This window comes from Meles meles, chromosome 12, assembly GCF_922984935.1.
Source record: "Meles meles chromosome 12, mMelMel3.1 paternal haplotype, whole genome shotgun sequence".
Lineage (NCBI taxonomy): Eukaryota > Metazoa > Chordata > Mammalia > Carnivora > Mustelidae > Meles > Meles meles.
In genome coordinates this window covers 18098225-18112061 of record NC_060077.1, presented here as the reverse complement: position 1 = coordinate 18112061, position 13837 = coordinate 18098225, and the positions used below count along the sequence as shown (strand labels likewise).

At 51.6% G+C, this 13837-nt stretch overlaps 1 protein-coding gene across 1 annotated transcript in view; it reads left to right on the top strand.

Moving 5' to 3' along the window:
- Window positions 1-3123, top strand: part of SLC15A4 (solute carrier family 15 member 4) — a 33678-nt gene extending 30555 nt beyond the window's left edge. The window contains exon 8 of the mRNA XM_046024604.1: window positions 2138-3123. Within this exon, the coding sequence (XP_045880560.1) occupies window positions 2138-2286 (149 nt within the window). The 3' untranslated portion in view covers window positions 2287-3123. The remainder of the gene's footprint in view (window positions 1-2137) is intronic.
- The last annotated feature ends 10714 nt before the right edge of the window (window positions 3124-13837 follow it).

The window sequence follows — 13837 nt, the reverse complement described above, 5'->3', positions numbered from 1 at the left end:
TCTTTCTGGCCTGCCAGGTCTCTGTGGATAAGTCTGCTGCCAATCTAATATTTTTACCATTGTATGTTACAGACTTCTTTTCTCGGGCTGCTTTCAGGATTTTCTCTTTGTCACTAAGACTTGTAAATTTTACTATTAGGTGACGGGGTGTGGACCTATTCTTGTTGCCTTTGAGGGGGGTTCTCTGCATCTCCTGGATTTTGATGCTTGTTCCCTTTGCCATATTAGGGAAATTCTCTCCAATGATTCTCTCCAATAGACCTTCTGCTCCCCTCTCTGTTTCTTCTTCTTCTGGAATCCCAATTATTCTAATGTTGTTTCGTCTTATGGTGTCACTTATCTCTCGAATTCTCCCCTCATGGTCCAGTAGCTGTTTGTCCCTCTTTTGCTCGGCTTCCTTATTCTCTGTCATTTGGTCTTCTATATCACTAATTCTTTCTTCTGCCTCATTTATCCTAGCAGTGAGAGCCTCCATTTTTGATTGCACCTCATTAATAGCTTTTTTGATTTCAACTTGGTTAGATTTTAGTTCTTTAATTTCTCCAGAAAGGGCTTTAATATCTCCAGAGAGGGTTTCTCTAATATCTTCCATGCCTTTTTCGAGCCCGGCTAGAATGTTCAGAATCGTCATTCTGAACTCTTGATCTGACATATTACCCATGTCTGTGTTGATTAGGTCCCTAGCCTTCGGTACTGTCTCTTGTTCTTTTGTTTGTGGTGATTTTTTCGGCCTTGTCATTTTGTCCAGATAAGAGGATATGAAGGAGCAAATAAACTACTAAAAGGGTGGCAAAGACCCCGGAAAAATGCGCTGTAACCAAATCAGAAGAGACCCCAAATTGTGGGGGGGAGAAAGGGGATAAAAACAGGTTCTGAAAAAAAAAAAAGAAAAAAAGAAAAAAGAAAAAAATTTTAAAAATAAAACAAATAAAAAAATATAAAAAAGAAATAAAAAATATATATATTTAGATGTACTAGTCAAAAAATGTTAAAAAAGAAAAGGGTAAAAATTTTAAAAAATTTAGCAGAAGAAAAAAGAAAAAAGAAAAAAAATTGAAAAAAGAAAAAAAAATTGAAGTAGCCGCAAGACTAAAGAATCATGGGGAGAAAGCCATGAGTTCCGTGCTTTGCTTTCTCCTCCTCTGGAATTGCTCTGCTGTCTTAGGAATTGAACCTGCTTTCTCCTTGATAGATGAACTTCGTCCTGGCTGGATATTTTGTTGATCTTCTGGGGGAGGGGCCTGTTGTAGTGACTCTCAAGTGTCTTTGCCCGAGGCGGGATTGCACCGCCCTTACCGGCGGCCGGACTAAGTAATCGGCTCGGGTTCGCTTTTGGGAGCTTCTGTTCCCTGAACGCTTTCCGTAGAGTTCCGGAGGACGGGAATGAAAATGGCGGCCTCCCAGTCTCCGGCCCGGAGGAGCCGAGAGCCTGGGGCCCCACTCCTCAGTGCGCCCCCAGAGGACAGCACCCAATCACTCCCGTATCCCCAGCCTCTAGCCGCGCTCCGAGCTCACCCAGCCCGCGACCAGTTCAAGGTAACCCCGAGCTGAGAGTTCAGTCCTCGGCTCTGTCTCTGCAGCCGGCGTCTCCATTCTAATACCTGCGAGCTCTGCGACACTCCGACACCCCCGATCCTTCTGTGACCCTGCGGGGCCTGGGGCCACGCTGGCCCCGCGTGGGCTTCACCCCGGTTTAGCCCCTGGAGTAATGTCCCTCAGTGGAACAGACTTTTAAAAGTCCTGATTTTGTGCTCCGTTCCTCCGCCGCTTGCCGGGAGCCGGCCCCTCCCCCCGCGGTCTATCTTCCCGTCGTTTTAGATTCACTTCTCCGCCAGTCCTACCTTTCAGAAAGTGGTTGATTTTCTGTTTCTAGAGTTGCTGTTCTTCTTCTCTTCTCTCTCCCGTTGGATTTGTAGGTGTTTGCAATGTTTAGATAAGCTATCGAGCTGATCTCCTGCTACCTGATGTAGTCTCAGGCTGCTACTTCTCCGCCATCTTGACTCCTCCCTTCTGTTCTTTTTTTAATAACCGCAGTGAAAGATCACCGTGACCTTGCTAGGAACCGAACTTAATAGCTGAACTCTTGAACAGTCCCTAAGTGCGGCTGATGAACTTTTTTCTCCCTCTTTCTCCGCAGGCAATATTAACGGCTGTCATCTGAACTATTACTTCTTTCTTCTGGCCGCGATTCAGGGAGCCACCCTCCTGCTTTTCCTGATCGTTTCTGTGCGGTACGACCGGCAGCGCTTGCGAGCCAATGGGGTGTCTGCCAGTAGGAGGACCTGATGTCCGGAGGCCACAGTCTGGACTGAAGGTGGCCACGTACTGAGCAGGAGAATCTTCTCCGATTTCCTAACCACGTGCGTGGTCCCTGGATTGCGTCTCCTCTTCTCCCAGATGAGCTGGGTAAGTGCCTTTCCTGGAGCAGATGCAGGCTCCTCATCTGGACCGCCGTGAGCCGCAGGGACAGAAGCCCGCGGCCAAGCCAGTGGGGCCTCAGGAGACTGCGTGTGTGTCCGTCGGCGTCCTGATGTGTTTCCTCCCTGTAGACCGAATGAGCCCACTTTGTTTTCCTTTTTGATTAATGCACGTTTGCTTGTCCGGAGGAGTGGGAGGGCTTTTTAAGAGGTAAAAGTCCAATGCTGCAAAGATGTTGTGCAAAGGTCACGTTGACGGTTTCTGTCGTGAGATGTGGGCCCGCCATTGCCCCGCTTGTGGGTGTGGGCCAGTAGTGAACCTGTTGTGTCTGCTGCTTCAGAAACAACTTCTCTTTTCAGCCATTGATGTCACATTTTTTTCTTAAGAAAGAACTCGCATCAGGAAATATTTAAGACTGTGTGTCCATCTCAAGCTACAAAACAATGTACAGGGTATTTGAAACCTCGCCTAGTCTGTGCTTCTGGATCACTTCCCTCTGGACACCACTGAGGTTGAAGACCAGTCGTGGAGGACTGTTAGGGACATGTGACTAGGAGCAGAGTCTGTGTCATTCGAGACCATTGGCAGTGTTAAGCGTTACCTGTAGACTCGAGCTGTGTGATGTCACCGGTTCCTGGATTGTTCCGGTACTGGATGTGGGGTTGCTAATGTTGTGAAATAAACTGTTCTCTGTTTGTTGCTGTATTTTTGGTGTAACATTATTACAAAAGCCCCACAAATGTGAAGCCGTTTGACTGTTCATGGGGGTTCGTACACTGCCACATGGGAGGTGCAGTTTCCGGAGTCAGCAGGTGACAGAATTAAAGTGAAATCATTTGCTCGGTCACAGCTCTTTGATTTTTCCCAGATAGTGATTCTTGCGCCTGCTCTGTATTAAGACAGTTTTATTAATGGAGGAAGAAAATGAACACAAAAACCCTTGCACTGTTGTTTGTCTGTAATACACAAAACGGAAAGCTATAGGGAGATCCTGTGATGTCTGGAGTTCTGGCACAGCGAGACAGACGACTGTTCTCAGTGGGGCTGACGGTGTGAGTTTGGGTTCAAAAACACCGATCTCACAAGTACAGATTCTACTAGAGGTATAACTTAATGTCTTCAGGATAGACTGAAAACTGTTAACCTGTGCTGTCGAAAATATATCCTCTCTGTTGAAGAAAGTAGTAGGGAAGGGGAAAAAGAAGGTCGAATGACGGGGCCGGGCTGTGTCCGCCTCTTGCACCTCGCAGTGTTCACGCCCTGGCACGGGGAGGCGGGACACGGGGCACCCTCCCGGGGGTGTCCCCATATCTTTGCGGGCACCGTCCAGGAACGTCTCCCACGTTCGTTGGAGGACTGGCAGGTCAGAGCGACAGCCCTGTCGTTTTCCAGCTGCACTTGGGTTTGTGGGGGATCGCGTTCACCCTGTGACACGAAGCAGTCGTCGAATACCACTATCCAGTCGCGGGAGGTTGTCGGACACCGTGGGCCCGCCCTGAAGGCTTGCTGAGTCTGCAGCTTGCGTCGGCCTCGGAGAGCACAGGTTCGTGCTCTGTTGGGAGAGCTCCCGCCTGCCTTCTCTGTTGAAGGACGACAGGAACGGGGCTCTTTATTTCCCCCCAGTATCATAGGCAGATCCAAAGAGCAGGTTTTAAGAGGACGGAGCTTTCCCACATGAGCTTGTGGGAGCAGAACCTTAGTCTGGTTTCAGGGGGGCCTGTGAAGCCTGTATGGTGCCGTCCATATGTCCCGCTGTTTCTCTGGGACCCGGGGAGGCGTGGGGGGTGCCTGCTGGAGCATCCCCCATCTCACCAGGGGGGGATTGAGATGCCCCGTGGTGGTGGGTGGGGACGCTTTACACTCTGTGTGTGATGTTACGGAGTTTCAAAACTCCACCAGGCTCCCGTGGCTTCTAGATGCTCGGTAATGCGGCACGGACACTCACCAGCGCTCCCGAAGTGTTCTGCCTGGTACAGGACGGCCCCGTCACGTGGAAATGAGAGCACGTGAAAGAGGAACAAAGTGCTGTCATAACCCAAAAGTGACTCACTGTCATTAAAATGGGCCAGATACTTTATGGGCACTTTCGAGTTGAACGAAGTCACTGCAGTAGACGCTTGAGAACATTTGTCGTAACAACTCAGTCTTACGGAAACGGGGCCTTTTCGAGGAAACGGGATGTAAAAAGTGCCTGGTTCAAATCAAACATGTGAAATAAAGGAGAAGCACAAAATAGAAAGCAAAGGGGGAAAGGAGGCCCACGAGGCAGGGCTGCATAACTGAAAAGTCAGCGTTTACCGATCTCCGTCCTTATCAGCCGCATGCGCAGGGCTCCCTGGAAGCGAGACCAGTGCGGTGCTGGGGGATCGTTGCGCTCGTCCTACTGACTGGACCCAGCCCCCCAGACCCGCGCCCCACCGGGAGCAGCTGAGTCACAGGCTCCGACGGGGGGTGGGGGGTACCCAGCAGGACCCCCCCAAGATCCCCCTTGTCTCTCCTCTGTGCTGTGCTGATTTTTCAGAGTTCTGGATCCAGCAAAACGGGTCCAATAAGGAGCCAAGGAGGTGGCAGACTGCCTGGTGTTTTCAAGAAACACAGGGTCAGGCCCTGACCTGGAGGACTCCTGCGGTCAGGGCTGAGCTGGACAGACGGGTCTGGGACCGGTCCCTGGCTCAGCCTCCGCCTCCTCCTCTGGCTTCCCCAGGCGGAGTCCCAGCCGCCCTCTGCACTTCCTCGTAAACATCGCTCAGCACCTTCGCCTTCGTGGTTAGTAGCATCCACGGATCCCAAGCCTGGAGACCTGCCTAGACATGCCCAAAGGGCTTTCTCCCTGACTGATGACTCCTTGGGGCTGGAGACCCAGGTTTGGAGTCATTGCAGAGAGGTGATACTTGACGCCTGAGCGCGCGAGCCCCCCAGAGGAGGGACGTGACCGTAGCCGCTCGTGGGATCAGAGGTTGAGGAGGTCAGGGTGCACCTCGTGTACCCCATGCCCCTGCCCAGTGAGATGACGCCTTCTGGGGAGTGGTGAGCTCAGTTTCGGGGGCCCTGGGTCTGCATGTGCATGAGGCACCCGCTTGTCCTGCAGGGTCGCAGAGCAGAGGGCCTGTAGCAGGGGCTGTGGGGCATGGACGGTCCTCACTTCTGTCCCTCCCTCCGACTTCCCTTCTTTTCATTTGTCTTCTCTGTGCCCCTCTCACCTTCTAAGAGTGCCAGGTGCAGGGAGGTTTTCGTGTTTTCTTCCTGTTTTTGGAGTGGGGAGAAACAAGCTGTAGGGGTGTCGCGTCTGTATAAGGGGAGAGCAGGGGCGGAGAGCTCTGGACCCTGAAGTAGCGTCCTCACTGCCTCGGGTGGGCCGGGCTGGGCTGGGCTCGGGTCTCCTGAGTGGGAAGAAGAGTCACGGTGGGGTGGTTTGGAGACCCCTCCCCTGTGGCAGGGCACAAACCTACACAGAGGGCCCCAGTTCGTGGAGGACGTCTCCGTGTCCTCACCATCAGCAAAAGCCTCGGGCAGAAAGGCAAGGGGTGGAGAAGGGTGCAGGAGACGCTGGGTGCCCCCTACATGTGCGCGTGCCACGTGAGGACGTGAGAGCCCGGACGTTGGTCGTAGTAGGTCCATCTCTCGGGGTCTGTCCTGGAGTAGATCCACCTCTCGGGGTCTGTCCTGGCAGAGGAGGACCTGGCTGCAGTACCGGAGTGCATGGTGTCCCCCAAAAGCACGTCCACCCAGAGCCTGTGATTGTGGCCTTCCTGGAAATAGGATCGTGGCAGGTGGAGCCGAGGGTGGGTCCTGAATCCAGTACCACTGTGTCCTCCCGAGCAGAGGGATGCTGGACTCGGGCACTTGGGAGACAGAGGCTGGAGGGACACGGCCACAAGCCACGGAAGGCCGGGACTGCCCACAGCACAAGGGCAGGCAGGGCTCCCTCCTGGAGCAGGAAGGGGGGATTTCTGATGTCTCAGACCCCCACTCTGTGGGAAAATGAGTATGCTGGCCCTCCCTGGGCAGCTTCCCGCCCTGGGGATGAATTCTCCGACCGTTCTGCAGCTGAGGAAGCTGCGTTCCCTTCCAGGGGCTCCTGGGGAATCTGTTTTCTGGCCTTCTCCATCTGGCTTCACGCGGGCGTCCGTGTCCCCCGTCTGCCCAGTGGGCAACACAACATCACCCTGGCTACCTTTCTGCCGCCTCCTCCCACTCAGAAGGTTCTCATGGTTACACCCTCCGACGTGGCCGCTCAGGACCATGTCCCCTCTCAGAGCTAGCAAGGCAGTGCCCGTATGCCCACATGCACAGCGTTCAGGCGTCTGCACGTGGACATAGGTGGCGGCTGCTCCTCTGTGGCCGGCCACCCACATTCCAGAAGGCCGAAGCCACTTGTGCACGTGAGGCCCTGTCACATCATCACAGGAGAAGGTCCTGATGCCTCCAAGTGCCTTGCACGCACACTCGGCGGGATGCTCCCATCGCTCCCTCTAGGCCCAGTGGTGCTAATAGCCAACAAAATTAAAGATTTCGTGGCAGATCCAGACATGAATTTTTATGCTTCCTATTACCATGTACATTGGCTTGGTGCAAATGTGGACAAGAACAAACTAGCATTTGCTGCAGAAACAGAGTTAGGAAGCGAGCAGGTTTGCCCATAAACCCCATGCTGGGAGGGGCTTCCGGTGCCGAGAACGCAAGCACGGTCGCGTCCACATCGTTCCTTCCCGTGTTCGGTCCCGGACTCCCATTTCGCTCCATCCTGAGCACGAAGGCAGCCGTGTTCCCGAAGTCAAGAAAGCTACAGTAGGCCGTTTATGCCAATTGAGAGTTAAACATTTACCCTGCTTATTAAGGCGCGTTAAACAGCGCTTCATTGCGCACGCCGCTCCAGCTAGGATCCCGTCTCCGCCAGATGGACCACTCACCCGCTCGGCTGCTCTCGCTGTCCCCCCAGCAACCTAAGATCCATCAGGGAACTCGGCAAGAGGAGCCCCGGGGCTGTGCTGAGTGACATCCGTGAAGCGGAAATGCGCAGAGATGGTCCCGGCTCTCCTGCTCTCTCTGCCTTTCTGGGGGGAGGGTTGGCCTTCACGGGGAACCCAGGCTTGCAGAGAGAGGACAGGAAGTGCGTCAGGAGAGGGAGTTTCCTTAGGAAGAGACGGACCCATTGTATTTCTCGGATAGAGCCCTCAGTGTTGCTAAGGCCCCTTTCTCCTGAACACACACTCGGCGGAGCTCCTTGGACCTGGCGGATCCCCCGTGCTCAGGCTGCCTGAACCTTCCTTGAGCTACGGAGTTGCCAGGGCCCCACCCGCTGACTGGCATCTTCGATGCCACTCTCACTGCTCGCAGGCTTGGTTGCCGGTGCGGGCGGGGCTGAGGTGAAGCAGTCCCGCCCTGGGAGCCATTCTCGTCTCCGGTCACACCGGGACCAGCCTTCTTGTGCCAGCGGGCTTGCCTCATTGCCCTCCTTGTGCGCAGTCACTTGATTCCCTGATGGTGCTGGTGGTGTCTAGCCTGTTAGAATGTCTCCCCCGGGGTGTTTGACATTTTAACCGAACAGGTGCACGTGGGACAGCCGGCCTGTGGCTGGCACAGGGCAGTCAGGGTTAGAAATGGTGGCATGTGGCCCTCAAGGTGGCCTCTTACAGCTAGTGAGGCTGCTTGGGTGCCAGCAATACACCATGAGTCTTTTCTCCATTCTCTATCAATCATGGGCTAAAATTCAGATCAGCATCATCACAGACTAAATAATCCCCACCCACTACCCACAAAAGGTCCCTGTCTTTATGCTCAGAACCTGTGATTATGTTCCCTTATGTGTCCAAAGGGCCTTTGCAGATATGATGAAGTTTAGGATTTTGAGATGGAGAGATTATCCTGGATCATCTGGGGAGACTTGGAATCACAAGGGTCCTTGTAGGGGAAGGAGGGAGGCAGGAGATTGAGCATCAGAAGAAGTGAGGACAGAAATAGAGGGCAGAGTCCGGCATTCCATGCCAGCTTGGAAGATGGAGGGAGGACAAGCCCCCCTTGCTCTGCAGGACTCAGCCTCGCTGTTCTCACCCTCCTCCCGGCCCTGCTGTTCACGTCCACCTGCTTTCTTAGTCCACGGGATAAAACACGCACAGCAGGCCCCGGGAGCCCAGCTACATCTTGGACTGCTTTGACTAATTGCAAATGGGTGATTTATCTAAAGAAATCTCCGTTCACTAGAATTTACAGCTCCGCTGCTCCATGAGTCACGTGTCAATGCTGGAGCTGGAAGGGACGGAAGCCCTTCAGGCATGATCACCGGAGCCTCCGAGTGGATTTATGCTTGCTGTTTTTAACTTTAAATTCGATCCAAACTGGTTAGACCCGGAGGACTTCTCGCTCGCTGCTCCTCGGGGCTTAGATATGTCAAAGACATAAACCAGACCACCGAGTTTGGCAGTTTGCTAACATCCTGGACGCCATACTAAGTGCAGATTGTCATTCACGATGAGTCGTGGTGCCTTTGGAAACAGGGAAGTCAGAGGAGACGTGGCCCATTGCTGTGGGTCAGATGTCACATTCTTCTGTGGCTCCTATCATTCTTCCATTCAACAAATACCCCAGAGCTGCCTGGCTCTCTTTTACCTCGGGGGGAGGGGGATGGAGAGTGGTGCAGCCATGAACAGAACAAAGTCCCAGCTCCTCTGGAGGGACACGGACAGTAAACACATAGGCGAACAATAACACAGCTCAAAGTGTAAGGACTGTGGCGAAAATGGTAGAGGATGATGGTGTAGCCTGATGCACTGTGGTGAGGCAGTTAATGCAGAGCAAGACCTACTTGCCCCTAGGTCCCTGCCCCTTCTTGCCAAGCAGCTAAGCCCATCAGTGTCCATCAGTTCTTGTCTGTCCTGCCATCTAGTGACTGAAAATGGAACTACAGGCTACTTTAAAAAACTGCTGAGGAGTTTTTCCAAAGGCCTCTACTAGGAAAAAAAAATGGTTTTGTTTGTTTGTTTGTTTATTTTCAGCGTAACAGTATTCATTGTTTTTGCACCACACCCAGTGCTCCATGCAATATGTGCCCTTTCTATTACCCACTACCTTGTTCCCCCAACCTCCCACCCCCGCCCCTTCAAAACCCTCAGGTTGTTTTTCAGAGTCCATAGTCTCTCATGGTTCATCTCCCCTTCCAGTTTCCCTCAACTCCCTTCTCCTCTCCATCTCCCCATGTCCTCCATGTTATTTGTTATGCTCCACAAATACGTGAAACCATATGATACTTGACTCTCTCTGCTTGACTTATTTCACTCAGCATAATCTCTTCCAGTCCCATCCATGTTGCTACAAAAGTTGGGTATTCATCCTTTCTGATGGAGGCATAATACTCCATCGTGTATATGGACCACATCTTCTTATCCATTCATCTGTTGAAGGGCATCTTGGTTCTTTTCACAGTTTGGCGACCGTGGCCATTGCTGCTATAAATATTGGGGTACAGATGGCCCTTCTTTTCACTACATCTGTATCTTTGGAGTAAATACCCAGCAGTGCAATTGCAGGGTCATAGGGAAGCTCTATTTTTAATTTCTTCAGGAATCTCCACACTGTTTTCCAGAGTGGCTGCACCAACTTGCATTCCCACCAACAGTGAAAGAGTGTTCCCCTTTCTCCACATCCTCTCCAACACACATTGTTTCCTGTCTTGCTAATTTTGGCCATTCTAACTGGTGTGAGGTGGTATCTCAATGTTGTTTTAATTTGAATCTCCCTAATGGCTAGTGATGATGAACATTTTTTATGTGTCTGCTAGCCATTCGTATGGGGTTCTTTCTGATAAGGTTCTTCCTTTTATTTGCTTTTATATATATATATATTTTTTTCTCTTGTCATATACTTTTATAAGTCTTTTTGTTTGTCTGGTTTTGTTTGTATACTTCATAAATCTTACCTTGGGACCCATTTGGGCTGAGCCTTCTCTTTTATTTTCCCTTTTTTCCCTGTCTCTCTCTTTTTTTCCTTTTTTTCTTTTCTTTTCTTATTTCTTTCTTCTTCTCTATTTCTTTTTCTTTTCTTTTTTCTCTCATTTGGGTGGGGAATCCTGATTGCACAGAAGCGTTCCAGGGTGCACCTTGACTGCACCACAATCGATACATCCAGCTGCATCCGTTCAGTCATCTCTTACCAAAATGACTAGGAGGAGGAATACCCAACAGAAGAAAAATACAGAGGATGGACCTTCTGCAACAGAGCTAATGGCTATCGACATAGACAGTATGTCGGAAAAGGAATTCAGGCTAACAATTATCCAGGCAATAGCTAGGTTGGAGAAAGCCATGGATGACCAAACGGAATTGATAAGGGCAGAACTGAAAGCCACCTGGGATGATGTTCACAATGTTAGGGCAGAACTGAAAGCCACCAGGGATGATGTTCAAAATGCTCTCAAAAAAATGTTTTTTAAGGCTACACACTGGGAGCTAGTAGATAAATCCGTCCTGGGGAGGCAATGCACAGCACTGTGGTTATAGCCGACCATGTTGTATTATCAACTTCGAAGCTGGTACGAGACCGGATCTGCCTCTCTTCCCATGCCCTCCCCTGTGTGTCTCAGTGTTCTCTGCAGTCTCTGACAAGGACACTTGCACTGCGGTTAAACCCCCCACCCCGATACAGCGTGAGCTCCTCTCCATCCTTCCCTTAATTACACCTGCAAAGACCCTGTTTCCAAATATGCTCACATTCTGAGGGGCTAGGTTGTTGTGAATTTGGAACAACACCACTCAAACCACTGCAGCCAACAGTGGAAAATCAGGACATTCTACATTTAAAAAAAAAAAAAAAAACGACTACTAAACCCCTGAAGACATCAGAAGATAGGTCAAGATGGTGCTGGGATTCCAGTCCCTAGGGCCTCAGTGGGAGCTGCCTCCCTTGGAAAGGTGTCTTTCTGATTTGTCACGGTTTCTCCCTCTCCGAGGAGACACACATGCACCTCTGCCGCGGCTGGGTGATGCGTTTCTTTTTTTTTTTTTTTTTAAAGATTTCTATTTATTTATTTGACACAGAGAGATCACAAGTAGGCAGAGAGGCAGGCAGAGAGAGAGAGGAGGAAGCAGGGTCCCTGCGGAGCAGAGAGGCCGATGCGGGGCTCGATCCCAGGACCCTGAGATCACGACCCGAGCCGAAGGCAGCGGCCTAATCCACCGAGCCACCCAGGCACCCCAAGGGTGATGCGTTTCTATCACCTGCCTGGGCCGAGTAAGGTCTGTGTTTCTGGCCCTTGGTGCGAGAGAATCAATAGTCAGCAGAAAGCGCTGAATAAGCAGCCGGTCCATTATGGCAGTACAGAGTGAAACAAAAGCACCTTCTCTCGGAAAGTCCCTCAGCATGAAAAATAGACTGTGCGGCTGTCTTCAGGGCCTTCGTAACGCTGGGGCATAGGTTAGAGCATAACACCTGGGTGAAATTCTCTGTCTCCAGCAGGGAACTCACGTTACAGCAATTTTTAACATGTCAACGAAGAGAAGCCTTTCCTTCTCACACTCATTAGCCCAAATTTGCTCTTCCTTTCTGGAGGAAGGCTCCTCCAAGAGACAGACTTTATGCAGTCTACCTTTCTTGGTTCTTGGCTAGAAGGAATCTGACTTGTGTTGCCAGTTAGGCTACAAAGGCACCATACTGGAGAATTACATTGCTGACATTAAGTTGTATGTGATGGAGTTCATTGGTTTAAATAAACAAAAAGCCCAGATGTGGATTTCAGGTACAGCTGGATCCAGCAACTCACATTATGTCGTCAGGACTCAAATTCTTTTCACCTTCTTGATACAGTTTTGTCTGTGTTGACTTCACTCTCAGACTTTCTTTCTCCCACAAGATTGCAAGACCTTTTGATCCCCAGGAATCTCAGGTTTTCATTCTACCAGCTTTGAGTCCCGTGAAAAAAATGTTCCACCAGAAGTCTTAGCATTGACCTCACCAGCTAATCAGCAGGATTTAAGACACATGCCCAGGAAGGTTCAAGGCTCTGGTTGCCCAGCACCAAGTCACATACCACCCTGGAGAGGGGTCAGAATCAGTTCCCCTAATCCACACAGATAAAGCCTGGAGGAATATGGCTCCCCAGGGAAGATCAAGAGGACTGTTCCCACAATATGTAACATACATGTTACATATTTCTTACACATTCTGCTTACTTAGTGGTCCATGTCCCTGCACTCTGGAATAGTTCTCCAACTTCATTCACGGATACGCCTGCCTGCATGGCTCTACCTTACTTTCTAAGTAAGATGTCCAGAAACCAAAGCTGCCTCCCCCCATGAGTTATCGTCAGCACCAAACAAGATCTTTCTATTAAATTGCCAAGCACGGTGCTGGGCACCACACAGGTCCCGCCCTGGGGGTGGTTTTCTGTCAGCCCCATGCACCTCTGCGTGAATCTGAGAGGGCCCTCCTGGGCCAAGGGACCAGCTTGGCAGTGGCCTCTAACCGCGGGCGGCATCCTGCGCAAATAGTGACAAAGCCCAGACTAATGCTTGCAAGCCGGCCAATGGGGTCACCGGGGGGACAAGCCCAGGGACCTGGGACGCTAGGATGTGTGTCTGTGTTTGGGGGAGGACAACTGGACCGGGACCCTGAAAATGATGAGGTGGTCCTGGAAGGGGGACCCGGAAACCAGCAGGGCCCACAGTGCTTCCAAGTCCCAGGCACTCGGGCACCACGCAGCTTTGCTGCTCCAGGCTTCCTGGGGCTGCTCTCACAAAGTGTCGTGAGCTGGGGGCTGACACAACACAGTCATTGTCTCGGGCTTCCGGAGCCCAGCTGTGCCAGATAAAGTCCGGTGGGCAGGACCGCACTCCCTCTGAAGCCTCTTGGGGAGGAGCCTGCCTGGCCTCTTCCTGTTCCTGCTGCAGTCCTTGGTGCTCCCTGACACCGGGACACATCACTGCAGTGTCCGCCCCCGTTGTCGCCTGGCTGTCCTCCCTCTGCCTCATCTTCTCTGCCCCTAATGACCCCAGCCACTGGACTCAACCCACCCCAACCCAGCAGGTTGGACCTCCCCACCTGATTCCACCTGCACAGACCCTGTTTCACAGCACACATCTCTGGGTCTTCTTGGTAGACGCGATTCATCCCACAATGCCAAGTATCACTAATACTGTTCTCGAAACCGTCTGTCTTGGTCCGACCTCCACGGCAGGGGGCACAGACTCCCCAGGGACACGTCCTAGGCCTTCTACTTTCTAGATGAGAAAGGAGGCACATCGTGTTACTCCACGTGCTTGTGGCCTGGGCTGAGGGGGAAAATGATCGGACTGCCCCTTAAGGGGTTGGGGGAATTCTATAAGCAAGGGTGTCCTTACATGACATACTTGAAAAGACATTGCATCCTGCCCGTCAATGGAAAGGCACCCACAGTGAAAGACAGTTGTCAAATCAAATGTCACAGAAACAG